Below are 22,362 nucleotides of genomic sequence, written 5' to 3'. Positions count from 1 at the left end.
AGTATAGTGAAACATGCAAGTATATTTTAAGTGGTGGATAGGTTAGTCAGCTATTTGGATTTGGAATGATAGCAGAAGGATAGAGGAGGACAAAGGTTTGTATTTATTTATTTTTAAAAAATCTTTTTATTGACATTTACATTATATACATTCCCTCCCTCCCCACCCCCCTTTCCTTGACCAAGAACACGTCAAAATGAAAAACAAAATAACATATTATATACATACAGTAGAAATAGATCCTAGATGATACACTTTGCCATAGGTGTACAGAGAGAAAAAAAAAAGAATAATAAAAAAAAAAAAATTAAATAAAAAAAAAAGATGCAAGTAATACTATGTACACAAAATGCAATCATGTATGTCTCTGGATCCACAATAACATTGGTGACCACATCCGCATGCCCATTAATCTTTTCTTAGCCCCTTTATTTTTATAGATTGCGACTTCCAGGCTACAAGTGGCTAATAGTCTAGATCTCCATTGTTGAAATGCCGGTGGATCAGGATCTAACCATGCTGAGGCAATAGTAAGGCGAAGTATAGCCATGGCCACAAATATAAGGCCCTGAGTGTTTGTCTGCAATTCACGATTTGCTACCCCCAACAAGATTTCCTCCGTTGAGATTTCAATTCTTGTTTGACAAACATCTGATAGGAATTCAGATATATCATTAATCAGCTTAGTCAATGTGTTACATGTGGCAAATATATGTATAATATCGGCCCCATATAGAGCACAAAGAGGGCAAGTTGTTCCCTTCCCTGTTCCCCATTTAGCAATTTTCTTAGGGGTATAATATAGGAAGAAGAAAGTTTGATAAAATTGCGCCTGTAGCTTTATTGACATTAGTGAATTTAGTGCAAACTCGTATGCTATGCGAGGGATATTGGAATGTACTCTTAGTTGTTCCTGCCACATTACGCAATATTTGTCCATATCATCTGGGGCCATTAAATTCAATGTTTCATAGATTTCCCCAATCCTAGGAGTTGTTTTTTTGCATACATTATCAATCAATTGATTGTTCCGGAAGTTCTCCCGCCCACCAGTTTTCTTTGATAAGAAATCTCTAACCTGCAAGAATTTAAAGAAATCCCTATGGCTAATATTATATTCCTCATGCAGATCTTCAAATATTTTAAGACATCCTTGTTTATAGAAACAACCCAATTGCACTATCCCTGCCGATAGCCATCTATTTATGCAATTATCATGAAATATTACAGGCAGATCATTATTACTATACATTGGTGTGTAACATGAGAATCGCCCAAGCCCCAACATTTTACGAATACCACTCCATGCTTTATAAGCCCCTAAGATAGTCTTAAACTTGATTTTCTTAAAATAATTGTCGTTAGTATGTCGCCAAAAGCAACCAGCACGATCTTCTCCTAATAGAAGTTCTTGTGGGGTCGGGATCTCCAGGTTGATATTATCTATAGAGATCAAATTGACGCAGTATTTTAGGACAGTGGCCCAGTAAAACAGCTTAAAATTCGGTAGGGATAAACCCCCCTTTTCCTTCGGTAATACCAATCGTTTAAGAGCCCGTCTAGGTTTTTTATATCCCCAGATAAAATTTGAGAGCATAGCATCGATACTCCTAAAGATTTTGGGGGAAAATTCGAGGCAGATAGTTCTAAAGGAATATAAAAACCGGGGGAAAAAAAGCATCTTAATCAAATTACTGCGGCCCCCTATAGTTAAATGTAAATTATCCAATCGAACCATCTCCTTCTTGGTTCTAGAAATCAATGGTTTTAGGTTAATATCAACAATGTTTTCAATTTTGGCAGTTATTGTAACCCCTAGTTACTCTTGTATCCCCCATCACAATCTTGTTATTTAGAACAATCTGGGTTTTATTAACATTCAGTTTATATCCCGATACTAATCCGAATAAGTGTGCTTCTTCTTCTATCACCGGCATGGCTACATTGGGGTCTGTAGTGACGAGCGCAATATCGTTGGCGTATGCCAAGGTTTTGGTATTATGACTACGTATTTGAATTGGTGAAATATTTGTTCAATTGTCCAGCCACCGGATAAATGGATCGATGTAAATTGCAAATAAGAGGGGTGAGCAGGGGCATCCATGCCTGGTTCCTCTCGTGATAGTGAAGTTTTCTGACAGGAGCCCATTAACTAGTACTCTAGCACTTGGATTATTATATAGGCCTTGTGTTGCCACAATAAATTTGTCGGTGATTCCACTATAAGACATTGCCGTCCATAAAAATCTCCAGGAGACCCTATCAAACGCTTTCTCTGCGTCAAGGAGTATAAGTGCCATAGGGTCTCCTGTGGACTCTGTATAGTCAAACAGTGAGATCACCCGTTGCACATGGTCAGTTGTTGACCTTCCTGGTATGAATCCATGTTGATGTTTGGATACTATTTTATTTATTATTGGTGCCAGTCTGACCGCCAGAAGTTTCGAGTAGATTTTTGAGTCCCCGTTTATTAAAGTAATTGGTCTATATGAACCTAAATCAATCGGTTTTTTATTTTTTTTCAGGAAGACCACAATCTTAGCTTCTGACCAGGATGGGGGGGTGTACCTCCCTGAAATATGTGGGTGAACAAGGTCATCAGGATTATTTTTAATTGATCAGCAAATTTCAGATAGAACTCAGTTGGTATCCCATCCAGTCCTGACGCTTTCCCGCTTTTTAATGTTTTTAAAGATAGTAGGATCTCATCCCAGTTGGGTAATTCATCCAACCTGTCCTGGTCCCTCTTCTCAAATCTTGGACCTCGATTTACATCTAAATATCGATATGGATCCCCAATCCACTTATCGGTTCTGTATAGAGATCTTGATAAAATCTCTGAAATGCGGCCCTTACTTCATCTGGTTCTGTTTGTATACCTAATCTCGGGTCTTGAATTTCTCTAATAGTGCTTGCTGATGCCTCTTCTCTAACGCGCATCGCTAACTGATGCCCGACCAGTTCACTCATCTCCTATATCTTTTCCTTATTTACTGATGCTTTAGTGATGGCCTTTTCCACTATTATTTCTGTGATAAGGTTTTTTGCGATGGCTACCTGAGATAATGCACTATCTAGGTCCTGGCCTTGTTGAGCTGCAACTATCAGATCTTCTTCTGTTTTGCCCAAGTTATAGTGTTTGTATTTATATAGCGCTTTTTGACGCACACTATTCAGGAAGCCTACAAAGGAATAGTGGTGAATTAATATGGTGAAATATGAAGTAATTTCAGTGGTGGATATTAGTCAATTACTTTGAGTGAGAAGGATAGTGGAGGGATAAAAGGGGAATAAAGATTTGCATTCATTTAGCACTTGTTTCCCCTGATGGGTGTTGAAGCGCTTTTCTGGCGAGTAGCATGGCACTCCGGAACCCTAAAGGATTACTGTTGAAAATTAGTATAGTAAAACATATGAAGTAATTTAAATAGTGGATATGGTATTCAGTTATTTGGGTAGTATATTAGTATAGTTTAATATGGAATTTGAAAAGTGAACATGTTAGTCTGTTAATTTTGATTGAAAAGGATTTTTTTTTACGTCTTAGCAGTAGGAGGAGGCTTTTGGATGAGTAAAAAGGAGTTTTGGAGGGGAGAGCTCAGAGGGAAGAGTTTAGAAAGGTTTGTTTTAGGGGATCGGTATAGTAAAAGAGGTGTCAGATGATGCAAGGAGGGGTAGAGTAGGAGAGAGTCTAGAAAGGGTTATTTTGGGGATCATAGTAGTGGTATGGGGTTTGGGATAAATGAGAGTGGATATAGAGAATATATTGATAGAAGTATAGGATGAGAGATACAGTAGTGTATTGGAAGGAGTAGTAGAAGAAGTTTGAGATGAGTCAGAAGGTTGGGCTAGAAGATATATTGAGCGAAGTATAGGCTGAGAAATAGGGTAGTGCATTGGAAAGGCTAAATTAGAAGAAAGTGATAAATACATAGATCCATAATTACATTGAACGTATATAGATACATAAAGGAGGTAAGTATATGTAGATTAAAGATATTGATAGAGGCACAGGATGAGAAATAGGGTAGTGCATTGGATATGCTTTTTCAGGAGAAAAGTAACAGACACACAGATCCAAGTACATGTACATGGAAGATACATAGATGCACAATGGAAGTATGTTCATGTAGACCAAAGATGATTTTTATTTATTTATTTATTATTATTACTATTTTTTCTCTCAACTACATAATTATTTTACATGTTTAATACAGTAAAGTAATACACAAAGATAAGTACATATCTCTAGTGAAAGCAAATGCTTGTATACAGACGGATATGCTGTAAATTTCTGTTTGGGTATGGTGCTTATGTGGGGAAGAGCCAAATCTTGAGTAGTTTTCTGAAGATAAGGTGGTTGTCGGTGGACCTTATGTTAGGGGGTAAAGAGTTCCATAGTTTGGCTGCCTGAACAGAGAAGGATGTGCCACCTGTGGTTTTTTTCTTGTATGGTGGGATTTTGAGGCGAGATGCTCCTTTAGAGCGGAGGTTCCTTTGTTAAATGTGTTTGGTGATTTTATTCCATGTATTGCTTTGTGGGTGATACAAAGCAGCTTGAACGTGGATCTTCTGGTAACCGGTAACCAATGCAGGGTTTTCAAAGCAGGGGAGATGTGGTCTCGCGGTTTGATATGCAAGAGTAGTCTGGCAGCCGAGTTCTGAATCCGTTGTAGTCTTTTCATGGTTGTTAAAGTTGATCTGTGGTAGAGGCTATTGGTGTAATTGAGATGGACAGAACAAGGGAGATGGTAGCTTGGACCTTGTGTGGAAATCCCAAATGAGGGGAAATTTGTTGCAGCGTTTTTATAGTAGCAAAGCTTGATCTTGCTAGTTTATACACTTGGACATTCATTGACAGCTTGGAGTCCATGGTCATTCCGAGGTTTCTTACTTCCTTTAATACTTTAGGCAGTGATCCCAGTTCATCAGGCCATGCGACAAGCGGGTTGTAAAGTTTCCAATCGCCACACGTGAGTATTTCAGTTTTCGAAGCATTCAATTTGAGATGGCTCCAGGTCATCCACTAATCCATAGATCTGAGACAGCTGAAAATTGGTGATTTTTCAATGTCTTTGGGGCATTCCAGTTGAAGGAGTATTTGCATGTCATCTGCATAATTATAGCACGTGAGGTGAAATTTATTACTCAGTACTGGTAATGACTTCATGTAGATGTTGAAAAGCATGGGCGAGATTATAGAACCTTGAGGGACCCCTGCTTTTGTGGAGTATGGTTTGGACGAGAAAGGTGGGGTATGGATGACATTAGTTCTGTTTCGAAGGTAGTACGCGATCCAGTCTAGAGCAGTTCCCTCTATGCTGGCTTCATAGAGTCTTTGTTTCAGGGTGTCCAGGTCAACCATGTCAAAGGCGGATGAGGTCGAAGAGGAGTAGCGCAGCAACCATGTTGCGGTCAACTAAATTATTTAGGTCATCCCAGATGGCAAGGAGGGCAGTTTCAGTGCCTCTTCTTGGACGGAATACTGTTTGGAAGTCTGAAAGTATGTCATTCTCTTCAATGAATTGTGACATCTGTCCGAACGCTGCTCTTTCTATCAGTTTGCCAAGGAACAGTCTATTTGTAACGGGTCTATAGTTGTCAGGGTTCAGCGGGTCCAAGTTTGTTTTCTTCAGTAAAGGGCATATGTATGACTTTTTGAGTTCTTCTGGAAATATTCCAGTAGTTAAAGGATCGTTGATGATTCTTCTTACTGGAGTGGCAGCAGAGGTTGTTAATGGAATTGTCTTGAAAGTTTGTGGTGGACAGGGGTCAGAAGGGCTGCCGGCAGGCCTGCTTGCCTTGACCAGGTCCATAAATTCATCGTGTGAGATGTGTTGGGAGGAACGGAGAGACTTGATTAGAGCATTCTTGGATTGTTATTTTGTACAAGGGTTAGTGCTGGAGCTTTGTTTCTGTTTTCAGTACGATTCCAACGTGTCGGCTTTGTCCGTGTAATGATTTTCCAGTTTGTCTGTGAAATCTTGAGTAACAGAATGAGTTCCTTCTAGGCACTTTGGTTTGGGAAATTCATTGAGTATTTCATAGAATTCGTTATTTGCACATTTAGCATTTTTAATTCTGTCTGAATAGTACCTTTTCTTAGATTTTTTGATAGTCAACTTGTATAATCTGTTAATTTTCTGTAGGTGAAGTTTGTCTTGTTTGGCGTTTGTTTTGAGGCAGGTACGTTGCAGCTTTCTAATTTGTTGTTTTATGTCTTTTATTTCTATGTTTCGCCAAGTCGCTTTTTTTTCTTTTGTTCTGTTGTTTGGTTTTGAGTGGTATCAGTATGTCAAAAGCTTCCTGTAGCCACTCCTATAGATTTTGAACAGAATTTATGGTTTCCAGTTTGTACTGGATGTTAATTGTGTTTCCAAGTGTTTCAAATTGAGTTTGTTCCACGGCCGATAGGTGGATGGATGTTAGGTAGTTTTAGGTGAGTTGCTTAGTGTTGTTTTATGTTCGAAGGCAAGTAAGTGGTGGTCTGACCATGTGACTGGAGTTATAGTTTGAAAGGTAACTAGTTCAGTATTAGCAAAAATGACATCTAGGATATGTCCAGCCGTGTGTGACAGATTGTGGACAATCTGATGCAGGTTCAATGCGTCTAGGTCGGTGATTATTGTTTTTGGATGGGTCATAGTGGGTTATCAAACCAAATGTTGAGGTCACCCAGAATGGATAGGTTGGAGTGTATTGTTATCAGGTTTGAAACTGAGTCTAGAAGTGCGTCTGGGAATGTTGCCTTACTAGGTGGAGGTCTGTAAAGGAGCAAGAAGTTATAGGAGGAAGACGGTGTAGGATTGCATCTTGTTAGAAGAGCCTCACAATTCTTTATGGAGATGTTGTCAATTTTAGTGATATGTACTGTTTGCCTGAATACAACAGCTAGACCACTTCCTTTTTGGACTATACGATTTTGGGTGATTATTTGATAGCCTAGAGGAATGGCTTTTTGCAGGACTGGAGCCATATCTTCTCCCAACCAAGATTGGGTTATGAATAGTATGTTTGGTTTTGCATCAGTGAGAAGGTCGTAGATGTGATGCTTGTTTTTAGAGAGGGATCAAACATTTACTAGTAGACAGTTTAGTGAGTGGCCTTTGGTGATAGTGGTACTTTGTTTGGTAGAAGAGTGATCAGTATTGTGTGGGTTTGTTGCAGGTGTGTTTTTAGTGCTTGTATTAGCAGTATTAGGATAGCGATCGTGTAGCTGTTCTGTATCGTGTTCCTCATCCAGCATGCTAAGAAGGCATTTTGATGGTCTCCGTTTGTATGTGTTGGAGATGGTGTTTGAGAGTGAGTTGAAGTACTGTGTTGCTTTTGTGATGTAACATTGTTGTGAAGTAGACATGGGGAAGCAAAGTTGTGAGGTGTGGTATGTTGCTTATATTTTTTGCGTGTGTTTAAGGCGGAAGGTGTGTGAGTCAGGGGAGGTGGTGCAGCATGTGGGTCATGTAGTAATGTTCTAAATTGTACAATGGATGAGAGGCGGTTAGAAGAGAGGTGCTGTGTTGCTGTATCTGTGTTTGGCATTGGAGTTTGATCCTTTGTGTGGTTTGAAAGGTGGGTATATGTTTGTATTTTGTGATGGTATTATGAGGTGTTGCGCTTTGAAGATCTTGTTGTGCTGGTGTGTGTGATATGTTTTGCTTTTGAGGAGTAGTGAAAAAGGGTGCTGATGTATATGTTTCATGCAATGGATTTGGTTGTGTAGTATTGTTTGTGAGAGGAGGTTGTGACATAGAGGGGGTGGTGATGTGTTTATGAGTAGAGTATATGTTGTGTGTAGGAGGGAATGAAGTAGAGGTGAGAGTGTTTATCTTAGACTGGTTTGTTGCAAGAGTTACAAAGTGTGGTGGTGTGCAGTGTGTGTGTTGTGCGTTAGTGTTATTATGGGTGTTTGTTTGACAACTGATGGAAGGATGATTATGTTTGTTAGTGATAAAAGGTGGTCTGTTAGGTGTAATTACAACATAGAGAGTGTATCTGAATGGGATGAAGTTATGTATGGTGTTGATTGGCATTGTGTTAGTGAGTATCTAGGAACTCCAGAGTGGGAACACTACAGCATGCTGAAATGCAAGTCAATGGGTAAGTCACAGTTGCAGTTTTAAAGGAAAAGGACCCTTCCTAGCGGACCCTGAAGACACCACGTAGAAGATGGAAGGTTGGAGAATCACGCCAGGTGCATAGGTGCGAAGTGACGACGGAAACCGCCATAGACTACAATGGATGACTTCAGCAAAGATGCCACTGGCGAAGAAGGTGAAAGATTCCGGTGGAACCCTAAGGTGCATTCAAGATAAGAGGTACCTCCAAGCCCAGGGGACAGAGTCTATGCCAATCAGGAGTGACCAGGAGGCATGGAAGATGGATGCCCACCGATGTTGGGGATGCAGGAGAGTTGACAGTGCCCTTGAAGTTGAGGCTGGGCAGGCCAGCTAATGCTGTAGGAGACCAGTAGCCGTTCACAAGCTGTCCCATGTAGGATGTTAAGAGCCAAGGGGTCAGTGTCCGACAAGGGTACCAACTGGCCTTGGTAACAGCAGCCAACGTAGTTGTTGGAGAAGGTGCAGTTTCGGGACCGTCCAAGTGAATCACCACGAGCAGGTAAGTCAGAAGAGGCCCCGAGCAAGCATGGGTGTCCACTGAAGCCAAAGAAGGTGCTCGAGAGGACGCATGGGTCGAAGGCACAGGAGTTGCACCAGGACCTTGAGCAGCTCACTAAAGGATGAAGGCCCACAGTACAAAGGATGCAGTGCAGGCAAAAATCTTGACTGCAGGAGATGCTTGAGGCTGGAGTTTCTTGGATACCTGAAAATCTTTGAAGGAGAGAGTCAACATTATTATTATTATTATTATTATGTTTCTTATATAGCGCCAGAATCGACCCCCGAAGGGGTATCTCCGCGCTTGCCTTGGGAACCCGTCCTGGTTTTTCCCTGTGAGATAGCCCCTACAGGGCATCCCCAAGGTGAAAGCCAGGCATCCCGCCGCGGGGGGGGGGGCCGTTGTGGAGATTAAGCAAGCTTAATGCCCAGAGTTGCAGAGTGTGAACCATGATTAGGTCAGGCACTGAAGCGAGAATTATCGAGTCCGTGAACATTTGCCGCGTCGCTAATCGAACCCTGGTCCCGGGTCCCGGGTCCGACCTCTGCTTCAGGGTCTGCCTGCTCTAACCAGTGAGCCACACTTCTCCACTTGGCAACAGCAAGTCGACGTGGTGCACAGGGGTACTGCTCCAGCGGTTCTCACGAGGGATACTGGTTTCAAACTTGCTGCGAAGACATTGCAGGCCTAAAGGGAGTTGCAGAACCACCACCTGTGTTGCTGAACCTTTCGGAGTCTCTAGGAGCACAGGAGCAGCAGACCAATCCGCTTTGTTGCGGTGCATGCAGATGCAGGGGAGAGACTTCTTCACTCCAAGGGAGATTCCTTTGGGTGTCTTGATGTCCACAGGCTTTGTGAAGAACCTGTATGGAGCACAGGCACAGATGTTGCAGAAGACGTGCAGGATGATGAGACCGGGAGCAGCAGGAGTCTTCCCAGTTGCAGTTTCAGGTCCAAACTGCCCAGACGGTGGAAGTTGAAGTGGTTTTGGATCTGAATCTTGTCCCACAACGAATCTAGGGACCCACCCACAGGTAAGCCCTTACGTACCCTAGGGAAAGGGTTGGGACGATTCAGGGGTCACTCCCAGAGGAGGGCCTGGACAGTGGGGCGGATACTCCCATGTGCTTTGTCCAGTTTCGCACCAAACCAGGAGCCAAAGGCTCCCTGAACTAGTTTCAACTGGAGTATGCAAGGAGGGCACCAAATATGCCCTTCATAGCAGTCCAGTGGCACTGGCAAAAACCTTCACTCTCTCCCAATACACTACGTTCTGTCTGGGAGGTGGTCATACCTCCCTGTGACAGGAAACCTATTGTCCTGCCTTCCCCTGGTCAAGCTTGTAAGTAGCAGAAGGGCAGAATCGTGTCTCTGGTCGGCAGCAGCTATAGTTTGCTGTCCGGGTCTAGAAGACTGGTACCGGGAGCACCGAGGGCCTCTCAGAGGAGCTTTACAGTGCATGGAATGATACCTCCAACACCGTTAATGATGTTGCGGTATGATTCCAACATGTTTGATACCAAACACAACAGGGTTCATTACAGCCAATTTAGTGATAGCATCCCGTAATGACGTATGGCCACTCTATATATTGTAATGGCTGATTTGAGCCATTCTCTGACTTGCAGGACAATGGACTCCAAAGGTTGTAGGGGTGTCCTGCTCATGCAGGGGCACCCTCCCACTTATAACCAAGCACACTGAATTCAGGATTGAAAGACCTGCCTTAGGGGTGACTTATAGGTTTTAAGCTTAGTGACCGCAGATATAAGGAAACGTATATCTGTCGTAAGTGGTGCTAGCACCAGCTTACACAGGCTGCAATGGCAGGCCTGTAGCCACAACGTGAGTGGTCTCCCATGGATGGCATAATACATGCGTTAGCCCATAGGGGACCCCTGGTGTCCCTATACGCCTTAGTACCATATACTAGGAACTTACAAGGTTACATCAGTAGCCAATCTGGGGTGTTACTAAGTACTCACTATGTCCAGTTTAGGGAAGAAGCACAGAGACTAGGGCCTGATTAGCAGGATCCCAGTCAGACTAGTCAGTAAAACATGACGAGACCAGCAAAAAAGTGGGGTAAACCATGAAAGCAGATCCTCTTCTCCAACATACCACTATGGAGGTGTTGCTTGGATATCTATTCTAAGGCAAGGAACCTGCGGCTAAAAGTCTCTTTCAGATGAACAAGTTACTTACTTTCAGCAACGTCTTATCTGGTAGACACTCTATTTAGCCCCAGATTACTTACTGGCCCTCCCGTACTCCCCACTCTGTGGACCCGTTACAGTTTAAGGTACAACCTTTTCAGGTTCTTAGCTTGTTACACCAGTGGGAAGTTTTTATTTTGGCTCCATGCTCCTGGAGTGGAAAGTGGCGTAAGTAACTGACTTCAGCACGCCAGAGTGGTATGTATGTATGTACATCACGTCCCTTCCGGTGTGGATGGCGCTTATGTGGACCCAAATGGCACCACTCACCGGCCCGTAGGGGTACTATTTCAAAATCTTCCTGGTCCAGTCTGTCGCCTGGGGAATATTCTATGGTAAGGAATCTACTGATAGAGTCTCTACCAAATTAGGTGTTAACAAAGGTAAGTAACTTGTTCAATAGAGCCTATCAAGTTGTCCTAAACCAAGTCTATTTCAGCAGTGTCAGTAAAAAGGTAGATTGCTCACTGCTACTGTCACTGCTACTGACCGGCACCTGGTGACTGTTGTTTTGTAAAACACACAAAAGGTGATGGGAGGAATGCTTGCAATAAGTCTAAACATTGGCAATCTCTCAGGGTAGCATTTCAACCCATCGGTCTTTTGTCCAGCAGCGCCACTTTTTGTGTTTCTGGTGATTGTTATTTCTTATCTGCCCATCCTTCCCCCAAAATTCCACTGGTACAGGATTCATTGTGTTTGAAGCAGAACCTATACTCTTTCCCTTCAGATCCTCCTGACTGGGAATACAAAAAATTAGGGGCAATGAGAAAGCAAGGTTTTTCTTCTGGAAGTCTGGCACTCGGGTCTATGAACGCCACCTTTTTGCTTGTCCGAGGCACCCATGCACTGTGGGCGATGCCACAGATAGTGGTGCAGAGCCTACTGGGCCTCTTAAAGGATAACTTTGCATGACCTTGCGAAGAAGATCCTCAAAGCTGGGCTAGACAGAATAGATTAAGTAGCCAGGCATATGGTATCTTCTGTAGTGCTTAGGAAAAATGCTGGGCTTCGCTCAACAGGCTACTTGAGGCTGTCCGGGCAGGTTTAATGGGCATACCTTTTGATTGTCTTGACTCTGCCAACAAGCTAACTTAGCACCTAAGAGGTTGAAAAGGGATTGTATGGCCCATTCCTTTGGGTTGGTGTCTTGCACCTATTTCCACAGGTAACAATGCAAATGTTGTGGCTACTCAAAAGGATCGCAATTTCGACTGTCCCAACCTTCCCAGTTAGTCCAGCAGCCAAACAGTTGCTGCAGCAATATAGAGGTTGGGAATTAACAAAGAACAGGGAACTAAAGGAAAGCCACTTTAGTTTTACTTCGGGAAGCACGTGCAGCATGTGGGGACAGGGGGCTGACAGGTCATCATGACAGACCAGTGGGTTGTACAGATTATAGAAAGTGGCTATGCCCCTCTCTTCCAGCAAACATTTTCCCCATAGCCCCATTTCCTTCCTCCAGCCAAATAAACATTCTCTCATTCTTCAACAGGAGGTAGTCCTACTGCAGAATTGGGCAGTAGAGTTGTACTCTGAGCAAGATATTGGGTAGAGATGTTACTCTTGATACTGCCTTGCTCCGAAGAAACATGGTGGTCTATGTCCAATCCAGGGTCTTGAATGCCTTCCTTCTCAAGGAGAAATTCAAGATGCTGCATCCTCTTCATAGGTGCAGTACTGGACTCAAAATCTCTCCAAGAAGGCTCTGCAGTAGGGATCAGTAGAGGAGAAGCTGGGCAGTGGAAATTTCGTTTATTAATCAGCAGTGGCCACAATGGTGAAAGGATGCTTCCACCTTAGATGGTGTGCCGAGCTGGAGGTCAGAGGCCTGTGGTCTCCACAGGAGCAAGGGTAACACATACACTTGCTCAAATCATGGATGATTCACCTGGTGCTGAAGGCCTACCAGCACTTTCTTTGTGGTCGATCCGTTCAATTTCTGTTTGACAGCACAATCAGTATGTGAACGAGCAGCGAGGTGTAAGCTCTTGTCTTCTCTGTAAGGAGCACTTGGCTCTGGCACATGGAATCTGGGTTGTTGCCAACTATCTGGCAGGCTCCCCAAACATGAGAACCAAACTCCTGAGTCTGTTTCATCTCGCTGACCATGAGTGGTGTTCTCCAGAGGTGGTACAGACTATGTTTAGGCACCCATAGTAGATATTTTTGCCAGGTGCATTGACCGCTATTCTGCCCCTCCTGTTTCCATTGCAGGAAGCCTTGGGGCATGTGTTTCGGCTGACATAAAGAACTATCTTAGACGAAGCCCTTCAGGGCTGGCTTCATACACTGGCTACATAGCACCTGGATACCCTACCAGGTGGCAAAGTGCGCTATAAAAGGACCAGTACCATAACACTTAATTTTCTACTGTAGTATGCATTTCTGCCCATACTGTTAATTCCATGAGTGCTGAGGAAACTTCGCCAAAGCTTGGTTCAAATCATTCTTGATTGGCCAAGAAGGGTCTGTTTTGGAGACCTATTGTTAATATTTCTATGTTCAGCTACTGCTCACGTGAACCTCCTTTTGCAGTTAGTGAGGCCATCACAACAGCTTGGCACATCAGTGAGTTGCAAGTGCTGTGTGTCAGGCCCGCTTTCACCTGAGAAGCTGATAATGAGCATTAAGGTGACCTTCTTGGAGTCCGGAGTACTTCTACATTTTGTCATTGGAGCAAGCAAATAGGAGGCCAAACACTTGACCCATTGGGAGCAATTGAAGTTTGGTGGGTGCCAGCAAGAGTCAAGATGCCTTGAGTCTTCTTATTCCAGCAAACATGCAGAGTCTTAATCTTCACAGATGTTATCTTCCCAGGTCCAGCAGTGTTCCGAGGAGGAAATGGTAAGGTGCCAATCTTAACCTGTCCACTAGCGAGTGATTGGAGAATTTCCTAAATCCAATCCCAACTACTGTCTTGTATTATCCCTAACTCCTTTTTTAGCACTTCTGCTCTTGGTTTATTTCAAAAAATCCCAGAAGCCCTAAAATCAGAATTGCTGTCACAATCCATCACGTGGAGGAACTCTAGTCATCTCCTACCTACTCTTAAATTTAGATGAGGTGCGCACCCCTTTGTCACGATCCAAACTTGTTTTTATTTTGTTCTGGGGTTTGAACCAGAAATGCAATACTAGTATGGCCCTAGTAATGAATAGGGCAGTTCCTGTCAGTTACATTTGGCATCATTGAGTCAACAGAAATATTATTAAGGCTGTCTTTTGTTCTCTTAATTGTTCCCAGATGATGTGTTAATGTTAAGTGACCAGTTGTTTACACCACGTTGGACTCCTGGGCCCAGAGGAGAGGTAACGCCACTGTCCTCTGGGCATCATCAAAACCCATCCAGGAATATGTATTGAACCTCTGGACATGGCTGAGTGGGAAATTGATTCTAAACCATTTTGAGTTACTTTTCATCATAAACTGTTTAAAACCTATTTTCACCATAGCATTTTCTTTTTTTAAACTAAGAGAAAAAAATATTTTAATCATTTGTCTAACATTTTAGCAAGCCGAGACATAAAACAATATTATTTATAGCTGTTCATAGAAAAGGTAGATTTAAATACACAGTGAAAATAGATTTTTGGTAGTTGTCAGGGCATACTATTCCTAAAGTGTAGTGTGTCGTATTTTTATAGAAGTGCTCAGCCCTGTGAGATTCATAAACACACTTAAAGGGTCACTTATGTAATACATAAAAATTGGTTTTCCTGTATGGCAAAGGACTGTTCCCTTCGATTTGCCACTGCACTGCTTTTAAACTATAGCTCAACCAGAGCACATTAGTGCTCCCTCAAGCCCTATATTGCAGTTATGTGGATGGTGTAAATACACCCTGGTACCCACATATGCCATTTAGCTCCCAATCCACTGGTGTATTTCTTGTACCATCTACCAAGGCCTTACAGGAAAGTTAAGTAAGCCAGTTAGGGTAATCGAATGCACTGTGCCTGTTGTAAGGGGAAATCCATGTTTAGCAACGGCATAGGATAGGAAAAAGATGATAGCAGTGGGAAAAGGCATATAGGTGATGCTGGAAGGGAGTGGAGGAAGGAAGAAGTGGAAATAGTCCTAATGGGAGAATAGTAATGGGCAAGTCAGAAAGGAGTAGAGGGAACAAGGTGAGATGAAAGGACTAAAGGGCAAAAGTAGAGAGTTAAGTGATGTGGTATAGTGGCTGAGCTGGCAACTAAAGTGCTGGGTTGTAATCCTGACTTCCCGCACATTTTCGTGATTACGGACAAACCACTTTATTTCTCTAGCATCACAGATGTCAATGCTTATATTCTACCAAAATCAGGAGAACTTTTGGATGGACCAAACAGTAGCACTGTGTTCTAATTAAGCACATTTAGGAGAGGAGAAAGGTTGAAATTTCTGCAACCCAAGTTTGATTTTTAAGTATTGCCTGAGAGAGCAAATGTGCGGTCGCTTATGAGTCATTTTATTCGCATACAACCGCCTTGGCGCCTGCCCACTGATTACCATTTGTTGGCTGCACTGTCTGTTTTATTTTCTTGCTCCTGTTTGGTCAGTGCATGCTGGCGTCACCTTGCTATACTTTCTGTTTGTGTGTTTTCCTCGATCCTAGAGCATGGACTAAGAGCCCTGCTTACTTATTTGGGAATGTCCTTCCGCTGCTTCTGCTTTCTGTCTTGGCCTATATTTTATTCTACTTCCAGCATTAATAATAAGAGTGTATGTGTTTTTAGATTGTCCAGCTCCTGGTTTTGCTCCATGCGGTTGGTTTCACCACGTGTTTCCTGTGTTCATGTTTCTTCCTTTGTACGTTTCATCCTCTCACCCTCCACCCTTTGGTGCTGTTTAACAACATGAGGAGGCCACGGGTTGTTAATATTTTATGGATTTCAAAATACATTAATGGCTTTAGGTGATCGCTGTTAAGTAACCACTTAATTAGTTTGTAATAAAGTACCTTTTGGTATGTGTTGAATGACTTATAGGATGTCTTGGGCATGATTAAACTTTTTTTTTAAAACTGGGTGAGTTTTGAATTGGTTAATGTTTGCACGCTTGCTGTTTGGATAGAACATGCTAGTGCAAAAATAAAATTATATTGTAAAGTGCTTTTTTGCTTGTTTGGCCGCTCTTCTCGCACTTACTCCATTAGCTTAATGTCTAAATTATAACAGATTGATTACCATACCATACTATACAATCACAGGCCACACCATACCACACAATGACAGGCCATACCATTCCATACTATACAATGACAAGCCATATCATTCCATACTATACAATGACAAGCCATATCATACCTTACCATACTACACAATGACAGGCCATGCCATACCATACCTTAGTATATATACAATGAGTGGCCCTGCCATGCTAGACAATGACAGACCATGCAATAAAATCACAGATGATACCAAACCATATAATACAATGACCGGTAATACCATACCATCCTATGCATTGACACGCCATACCATACCATACTGTACAATGACAGGCTATACCATACCATCCTATCCAATGGCAAGCCATACCATACCATACTACACTTTACATTGATAGGCCATGCCTTACCATATATAAAATGACAGTCCATACCATGCAATACTATACTACAGAATGACCAGCCTTACCTTAATATACAATTGCTGGCCATGCATAGCCTATCATACCATACAATACCATACAATGACTGGGCATATCTTGCCATCCTGCAACATCTAGCAATGCACTCCGAAGTCAAGAAACTTTCTGTTGCGAGATATTGCCTTTTATGTAATGGTTCACCATAAGCCATCTAAGTAGTCACAGCAAACTCTGGCTGTAACACTTGCTGCTTTGCTTCTTCCAAATGGTCAAAAACCATCATGTTGTATTGTGTTGGGACCATATACAGGTTCTGCCATCAGTGCCCGTTACCTTCACGCTAACTGCGCTCGCCAAACTCACTGATGTTACTTATCCACCTACAGTTACTTTGTAACAACTGTAAAAAAAATGTTCAATAAGTAACTTATATTGCAATATTTCCAAAAATGCCACTGACAAAAGGAGAAATTCTACATTTTCCTCACCTCTTCCGCACTTTATGTGTTAGACAATTCAATATAAAGATGAGATGTCTGTAAAATAAAGCACAGGTATTAACACGGTACACCTCTAATGCCAGATGACCTACTCTGTCATGGCAGATTTGTGTACTTAGGTGCCCTTTCAGGTTCATATTTCAGTAGGTAACCTATGCATATATCTGCTTATGTTTTCATCGCTGTTTGAACATCATATAGCTAGGAACTGAACTGACATTCATAGTCCGTATGATCACATAGATTGCTTAAATGTCTTATAAATATTACTTTGTCATTTCTGCTGGGTTTTCTACTACAGTTGGTATCAATCAATGTGTTTCTTTGTTACATCTGTAGGGGTTTGACATAGTGAAAGATGTTCTGTTTCCTTCCCGCATCTACCTTCGAGAGCTGACTGCCGTTAAGAACCAAGTGCAAAAGCTGGAAACTGAACTCTCCCGTTTGCAAGAAGCAATAACGGTCAGGTTCTCCTCCTGTTCTCTTTTTCTTCAATTTGTGTTTCATTTCATATTCTGGCATCCACTGTGGTTTTTTGCAAATAAATCTGAAAGGCAGTCCAGCAGGGAGTATACTTAAAAGAACGAAAAGGCACAATATACTGCTATGATTCTTGCAACTAGTCTGGCAACATTTAGTTTGAGAAATAATATGACGACTAAGTCTTGAAAATCTTTTCAGTAATCAACATTTTGATACTGGAAGCACATATTTATCCCACATGGTGACTCAGTTGAGCTTCTTCAGCAGAGTGTTCCACCTATGTGTAGGATTCAGCACAGTGTATTAAATGAAAGCTGGATTTTGTTTAACGTGTATATGATGCAAATATTGAAAATGTTTTAAACCTCTTATTCAAGGAGGAAATCAATCTGTAAAAGTTAGGGAATACACAGCAGAGTCTGATGGAGGGAACACAAATTATTAAAGAAATTGTTGTCCTTCTGGCCATCTTGTGGTGCCGTGAATGGTGGTGTGTCTTTTTCCGAGCAATTCTGTGCTGAGATTATTGATTATTTGATTCTTGACATTGATAACTTCTAGAGTGTTGCTATTCACTGGCAACTGAAAGACACTTGATGGAATGGTATTCCATAGTGATAATAATGCAGTTAAGTGAAGCATATAGGGCTTTCACGCCAATCCGTACATCATCAACGGGTCATCTGTGTTGGCTCTCATGAACTAGAGCCATTTCCTCCTACTTCTGACATTTGTTGTGAACATGCCTATTACAAGGTGTAATCTGAAATTATGATGGAGGTTAAAGTCTGCAATTGGACCATCAACAGTCTACAGTCCGATAGAAAAAAGACTAGAGTGACATTATAGCTGGATAAAGCAAATTTAATTCTAGCTCTGGAGACACAGCTACAGCCAGGAAAATGCCTATGTTTGGTATCCAAGGGGTTGAAGTAGAGTTTTGGATTTTGCCTAAATTGAAGCACACATAGTATGATTATTGTACTTCACTCCTGGTTCAATTCTAAGGTATTGGGGAAAGCATTACATAATTCTGGAAACTTTTGAAGGTTCAAGGAGACATATGGATTTAAGTGTATCCAATTTGTATGATCCAATTGTAGGTAGTAGTGGTCCACTACTATAATTTTTGAAGGTATTGGTCTTATTTTCAAAGCCAGATGGGAAAGTGGGGGCTTTCAATTTGGTTATTGGTGTATCACTGGACCACCATTCTCATTATTCCTCAAGTATTAAATATGCAGCACGCTTTTGCATGAGATGATTGCTATTCCCAGCTTCCAGAATATATATGATGCTCTAAGCATAATGAAGATAATTCATTTTTACTTTACTTATGCTAATATCCAACATCCTCAAGGACTGATTTTCTCAAAAGTGGGGCATAATAGCCTGAAGCCTGAAGGAAGATCATGTTAGCTTGCAAAATCAGTAGACTTCTTTAGTACAGATAGGACATTTCACACTTACAGTAAAACGCTTCAAGAGCACACTATCAGAAGTAATTATAGATCTTTTTTAATGTTAACATCATTGAGCCGAATCCACCGATAATGTGGGACACCTTTTAGTCATTTTGAAAGAGGAAGATTTTATTGGTATTGGTGGGGGAAGGGTCTAGGCAAAAAGAGAGCGAAGCCTGAAATAAGTGAGAGAACTTAAATCATTGTCCATAAGCATATTTTATTGCAGTTAAATAACCAGCAAACATGAAGCTGGGCAATGAACTCCCAAATGCAAATAGATTGTGGTAAACCACAAATGTCCGAAATGGAAGATGCCAGAATTATCAAACAAAAAGGATGGATACAAGGAAACCGGCATGAAATTAGTATCAAAGGGAGTAGATGGGCTTCCTAGGCAGCCAAGCAAAAAGAAAATGCTTGAAGAGTGAACATGCAGTGGGATTAAATTGAAAGTGAAATTTAGGAGGAAGAGAAGGAATGGATTTTTGAATAATTGTATGGTATTTTTTTAACAAAGGTTTCTTGAAAAAACATTTTCTCATTCTGATGATTTTTTTTTATTTCTGCGATGTGCAAGGTTTAGATCCAACATAGATGTTATACAGTAGAATAGTGTATCTGAGCAACAATTGTCAGGAGATTTCAAATATTTTTTGAAAGCAGTTCTCCTGGAATGATAAATGGGTCTGTATAAGCACCCATCGGATTTTTTTGGGTATTCCACTGGGTTTTACTTGGACAAATGTAGAAACAATTTCATTACAATTTTTAACTGTTCTCACTAGCAGAAGCTAATATTAATGTTTTGCCAAAGGAATGGATGGACACCCAGAAAGTTGAATATTATAGATCGATTTCTCGTCTTAATGGTGAGAATAAGTCATACTTAGAGCTACAAGCAAGTTGTTACATTCTGATTATCCCTTTTAATGTAATGTGGATTAGCAGGGTTCCATGCCCAACTCTTGATTATTAGATTGGATGCCGAAAAGCCTTTTGAATGAGCAGAGTTGAGCTTCATATGAGTGATGATGGTTAGGATGGGATTTGGACATAGTACCATCAGGAAACCTTTAGCCCTTTAGGCTTCTGAGGTCTAAATTCTGCTTAATGATACACTGCTTTCATCCTTTAATATTAGCTGTGGAACAAGGCAGTGGTGTCCCTTCTCCATTCTTTTTTCTTTGTTTATTGATCATCTTCTTTGAAATACGCTACAGTAATATTAAAGAAGCAATCTGTTGATACTAGGAACCTGAGTAGGATAGACCCTTCTTACCAGGAGTGTGATGATATCCATAAATGAATCACTGCCTTGGAGAGGGCCAGTAAAGTGCGGAAGTTCCCTCAACGGCAGTAGGCAGCTAACCTGTGTCTCTCCTTTGCTATCAAACAGTGGAGACAAACTCCTCACTTTCAAGGAGGAAGATGCTGACAACTATACAGTCTTGAAGAGTGCCCTCTTACATGGGTTTGGTTTAACCACTGAGCAATATATGGTTACGTTTAGAGACACACAGAAGGCACACACCCAAGACTGGGTTCATTTTGTAGACAGTGCTATTAAGGCTCTGGAAGGCTGGTTTCCTGGAAGTGACGTACATGACTATGTGGGACTGTACAATTTGTTGATGAGGGAGTACATCCTTAATAATTGTCAACATCGACAGCTGTACAAGTAGCTGATGGACTCTGATCTGACCTCTCCCCATTAATTGGGAAAGAAGGCATACAAAGGGGTCCGCACCAGGGTCAAGCAGAAAAACAATGGTGGTGGTGACCAGAAGAAGCAATATTCTTTTAAGGGCTAAGAGAAGGGTGGGGTGAAAGGTAACGACAAAAAGGAAACTTTAAAAGGACCCCCAAAATCTTCTGGGGGTGGGTCCAAACCTACTCTTCCTCTGGCAAGAAACCAGGCGCTACCCGTGTGAGGAGAAAGGCAGTAGAGCAACGGATGCCAATTGGTCTAAAGCGAACACCAAAGAAGCTGCTACTACTACTGCCCCTAAGGCAACTAGCGCCGCTAGCACCAGTACAAGTAGTAGTAGTGCCCCCATAATATTAGTCGGGTTAACCTTGGGTTCTGAAGTGGATTATGGCCTAGTCAGGACTCCCACTCAGGCTGCCCTTGTCTGCGACAGTGGCATGGAACTTGCCACTCTACTTGTAAGTCCCACTAACATGTGCAAGTTCAGGCAACCGCCTCTGATTAATGGTCAGGAATATGTGGTGGCATACAGGGACACAGGGGCCAGTGTCACTATGGTGACAGAGAATCATGTGTCTCCTGACCAGATCCTACTAGGTCAACTTTACCAAGTGACCAATGCAAGTAATGTAAGGACTGATTAATCCTTGGCAGTTGTTACCTCTTTTAGGTAACTGGCCCTAAAAGATGTGTGGTTTCCCCAGACCTATCTGTGGAATGTCTGCTGGGCAACGACTTAGAAACTTCAGCCTGCTCTGAAGTGGAGTTCAGGACACATGCAGAGATGATGGGAATCTCTGCCAGTGCATTTTCTGTTACTAGGGTTCAGGCCAAACAGTTAGACGATGAGGGAGCTCTGGATCCCTGAAGAATGGACCAGCTAGTTCCTAAGAGACGGAGCGGAAAGGGCAAGGAATTATCCTTCTCTCAGACTCCCAGTGAGGATCAGCCTCCTGGGGGAGATGACCTCCACCCTGTGAAGGAACTGTCCAAGAGGAACGTGGGCCTGACACAGCAGAGTTCTTGGGGCAGGGGTCTCTTCCAGTACAGACTTGAGTCTGAAGCAGAAATCCTGCCCTTCTCTTCAATACCTCAGACAGCAAGCTGCTCATGACAAGCCAGGGAACGCCAATGGGTCCCCTAGGATCTATTGGGAAGATAGACTCCTCTTTTCTGAGTGTGGAGACCCCAAGCCTGGTGCCACCAGGAGGTTGGTTATACATCAGAAAATTAGTGGATTTCTTCTATCCCTAGCACTTGACATTCCCCTTGCAGGACATCTTTGACAAAGCAAGACTTGGGACAGGCTTGTCCCTCACTTTCACTGGTCCCAAATGTCTGAAGACACCAAGTAGTTTTGTCGCTCCTGTGTCACTTGCCAAACCCGTGGTAAGTCATGTATCATTACAAAGGCCCTCTTAATTCCTCTTCCAGTGGTTGGGGTTTGCTTTGAGAGGGTAGGGATAGACATTGTTGGTCCCTTTAACCCTCCAATAGCCTCTCGACACAGTTACATCCTAGTGGTGGTAGACCAAGCCACTAGGTATCCAGAAGCTATCCCACTTAGGACCACTACAGCTCCCGTGGTGGCTAGGGCCCTTCTGATATATATATTTTTTCCAGGGTGGGGTTTCTTAAGGAATTCTTGTCAGATAGAGGTACAAACTTCATGTCTAGTTACATAACTGTAATGTGGAAAGAGTGTGGAGTAAACTACAAGTTTTCCATACCCTATCATCCATGGTGCATGGGCTCATTGGAAGGTTCAACAAGACCTTAAAAGGTATGATTATGGG

General features: G+C 42.2%; 1 protein-coding gene across 3 annotated transcripts in view; it reads left to right on the top strand.

Moving 5' to 3' along the window:
* The window catches only part of PRR11 (proline rich 11), a 298,857-nt gene that overhangs the window by 103,489 nt on the left and 173,006 nt on the right, over window positions 1-22,362 (top strand). For all 3 annotated transcript variants that reach the window (XM_086954972.1, XM_086954971.1, XM_086954973.1), the window contains exon 4: window positions 17,249-17,371. In XM_086954972.1, coding sequence (XP_086811098.1) covers window positions 17,249-17,371 — 123 coding nt within the window. The remainder of the gene's footprint in view (window positions 1-17,248; window positions 17,372-22,362) is intronic.

Source organism: Lissotriton vulgaris, chromosome 2_1, assembly GCF_964263255.1.
Source record: "Lissotriton vulgaris chromosome 2_1, aLisVul1.2, whole genome shotgun sequence".
In the NCBI taxonomy this organism is placed as follows: Eukaryota; Metazoa; Chordata; class Amphibia; order Caudata; family Salamandridae; genus Lissotriton; species Lissotriton vulgaris.
Note: the sequence above shows the minus strand (reverse complement) of the source record. Positions and strands in the feature narration are given on the sequence as shown.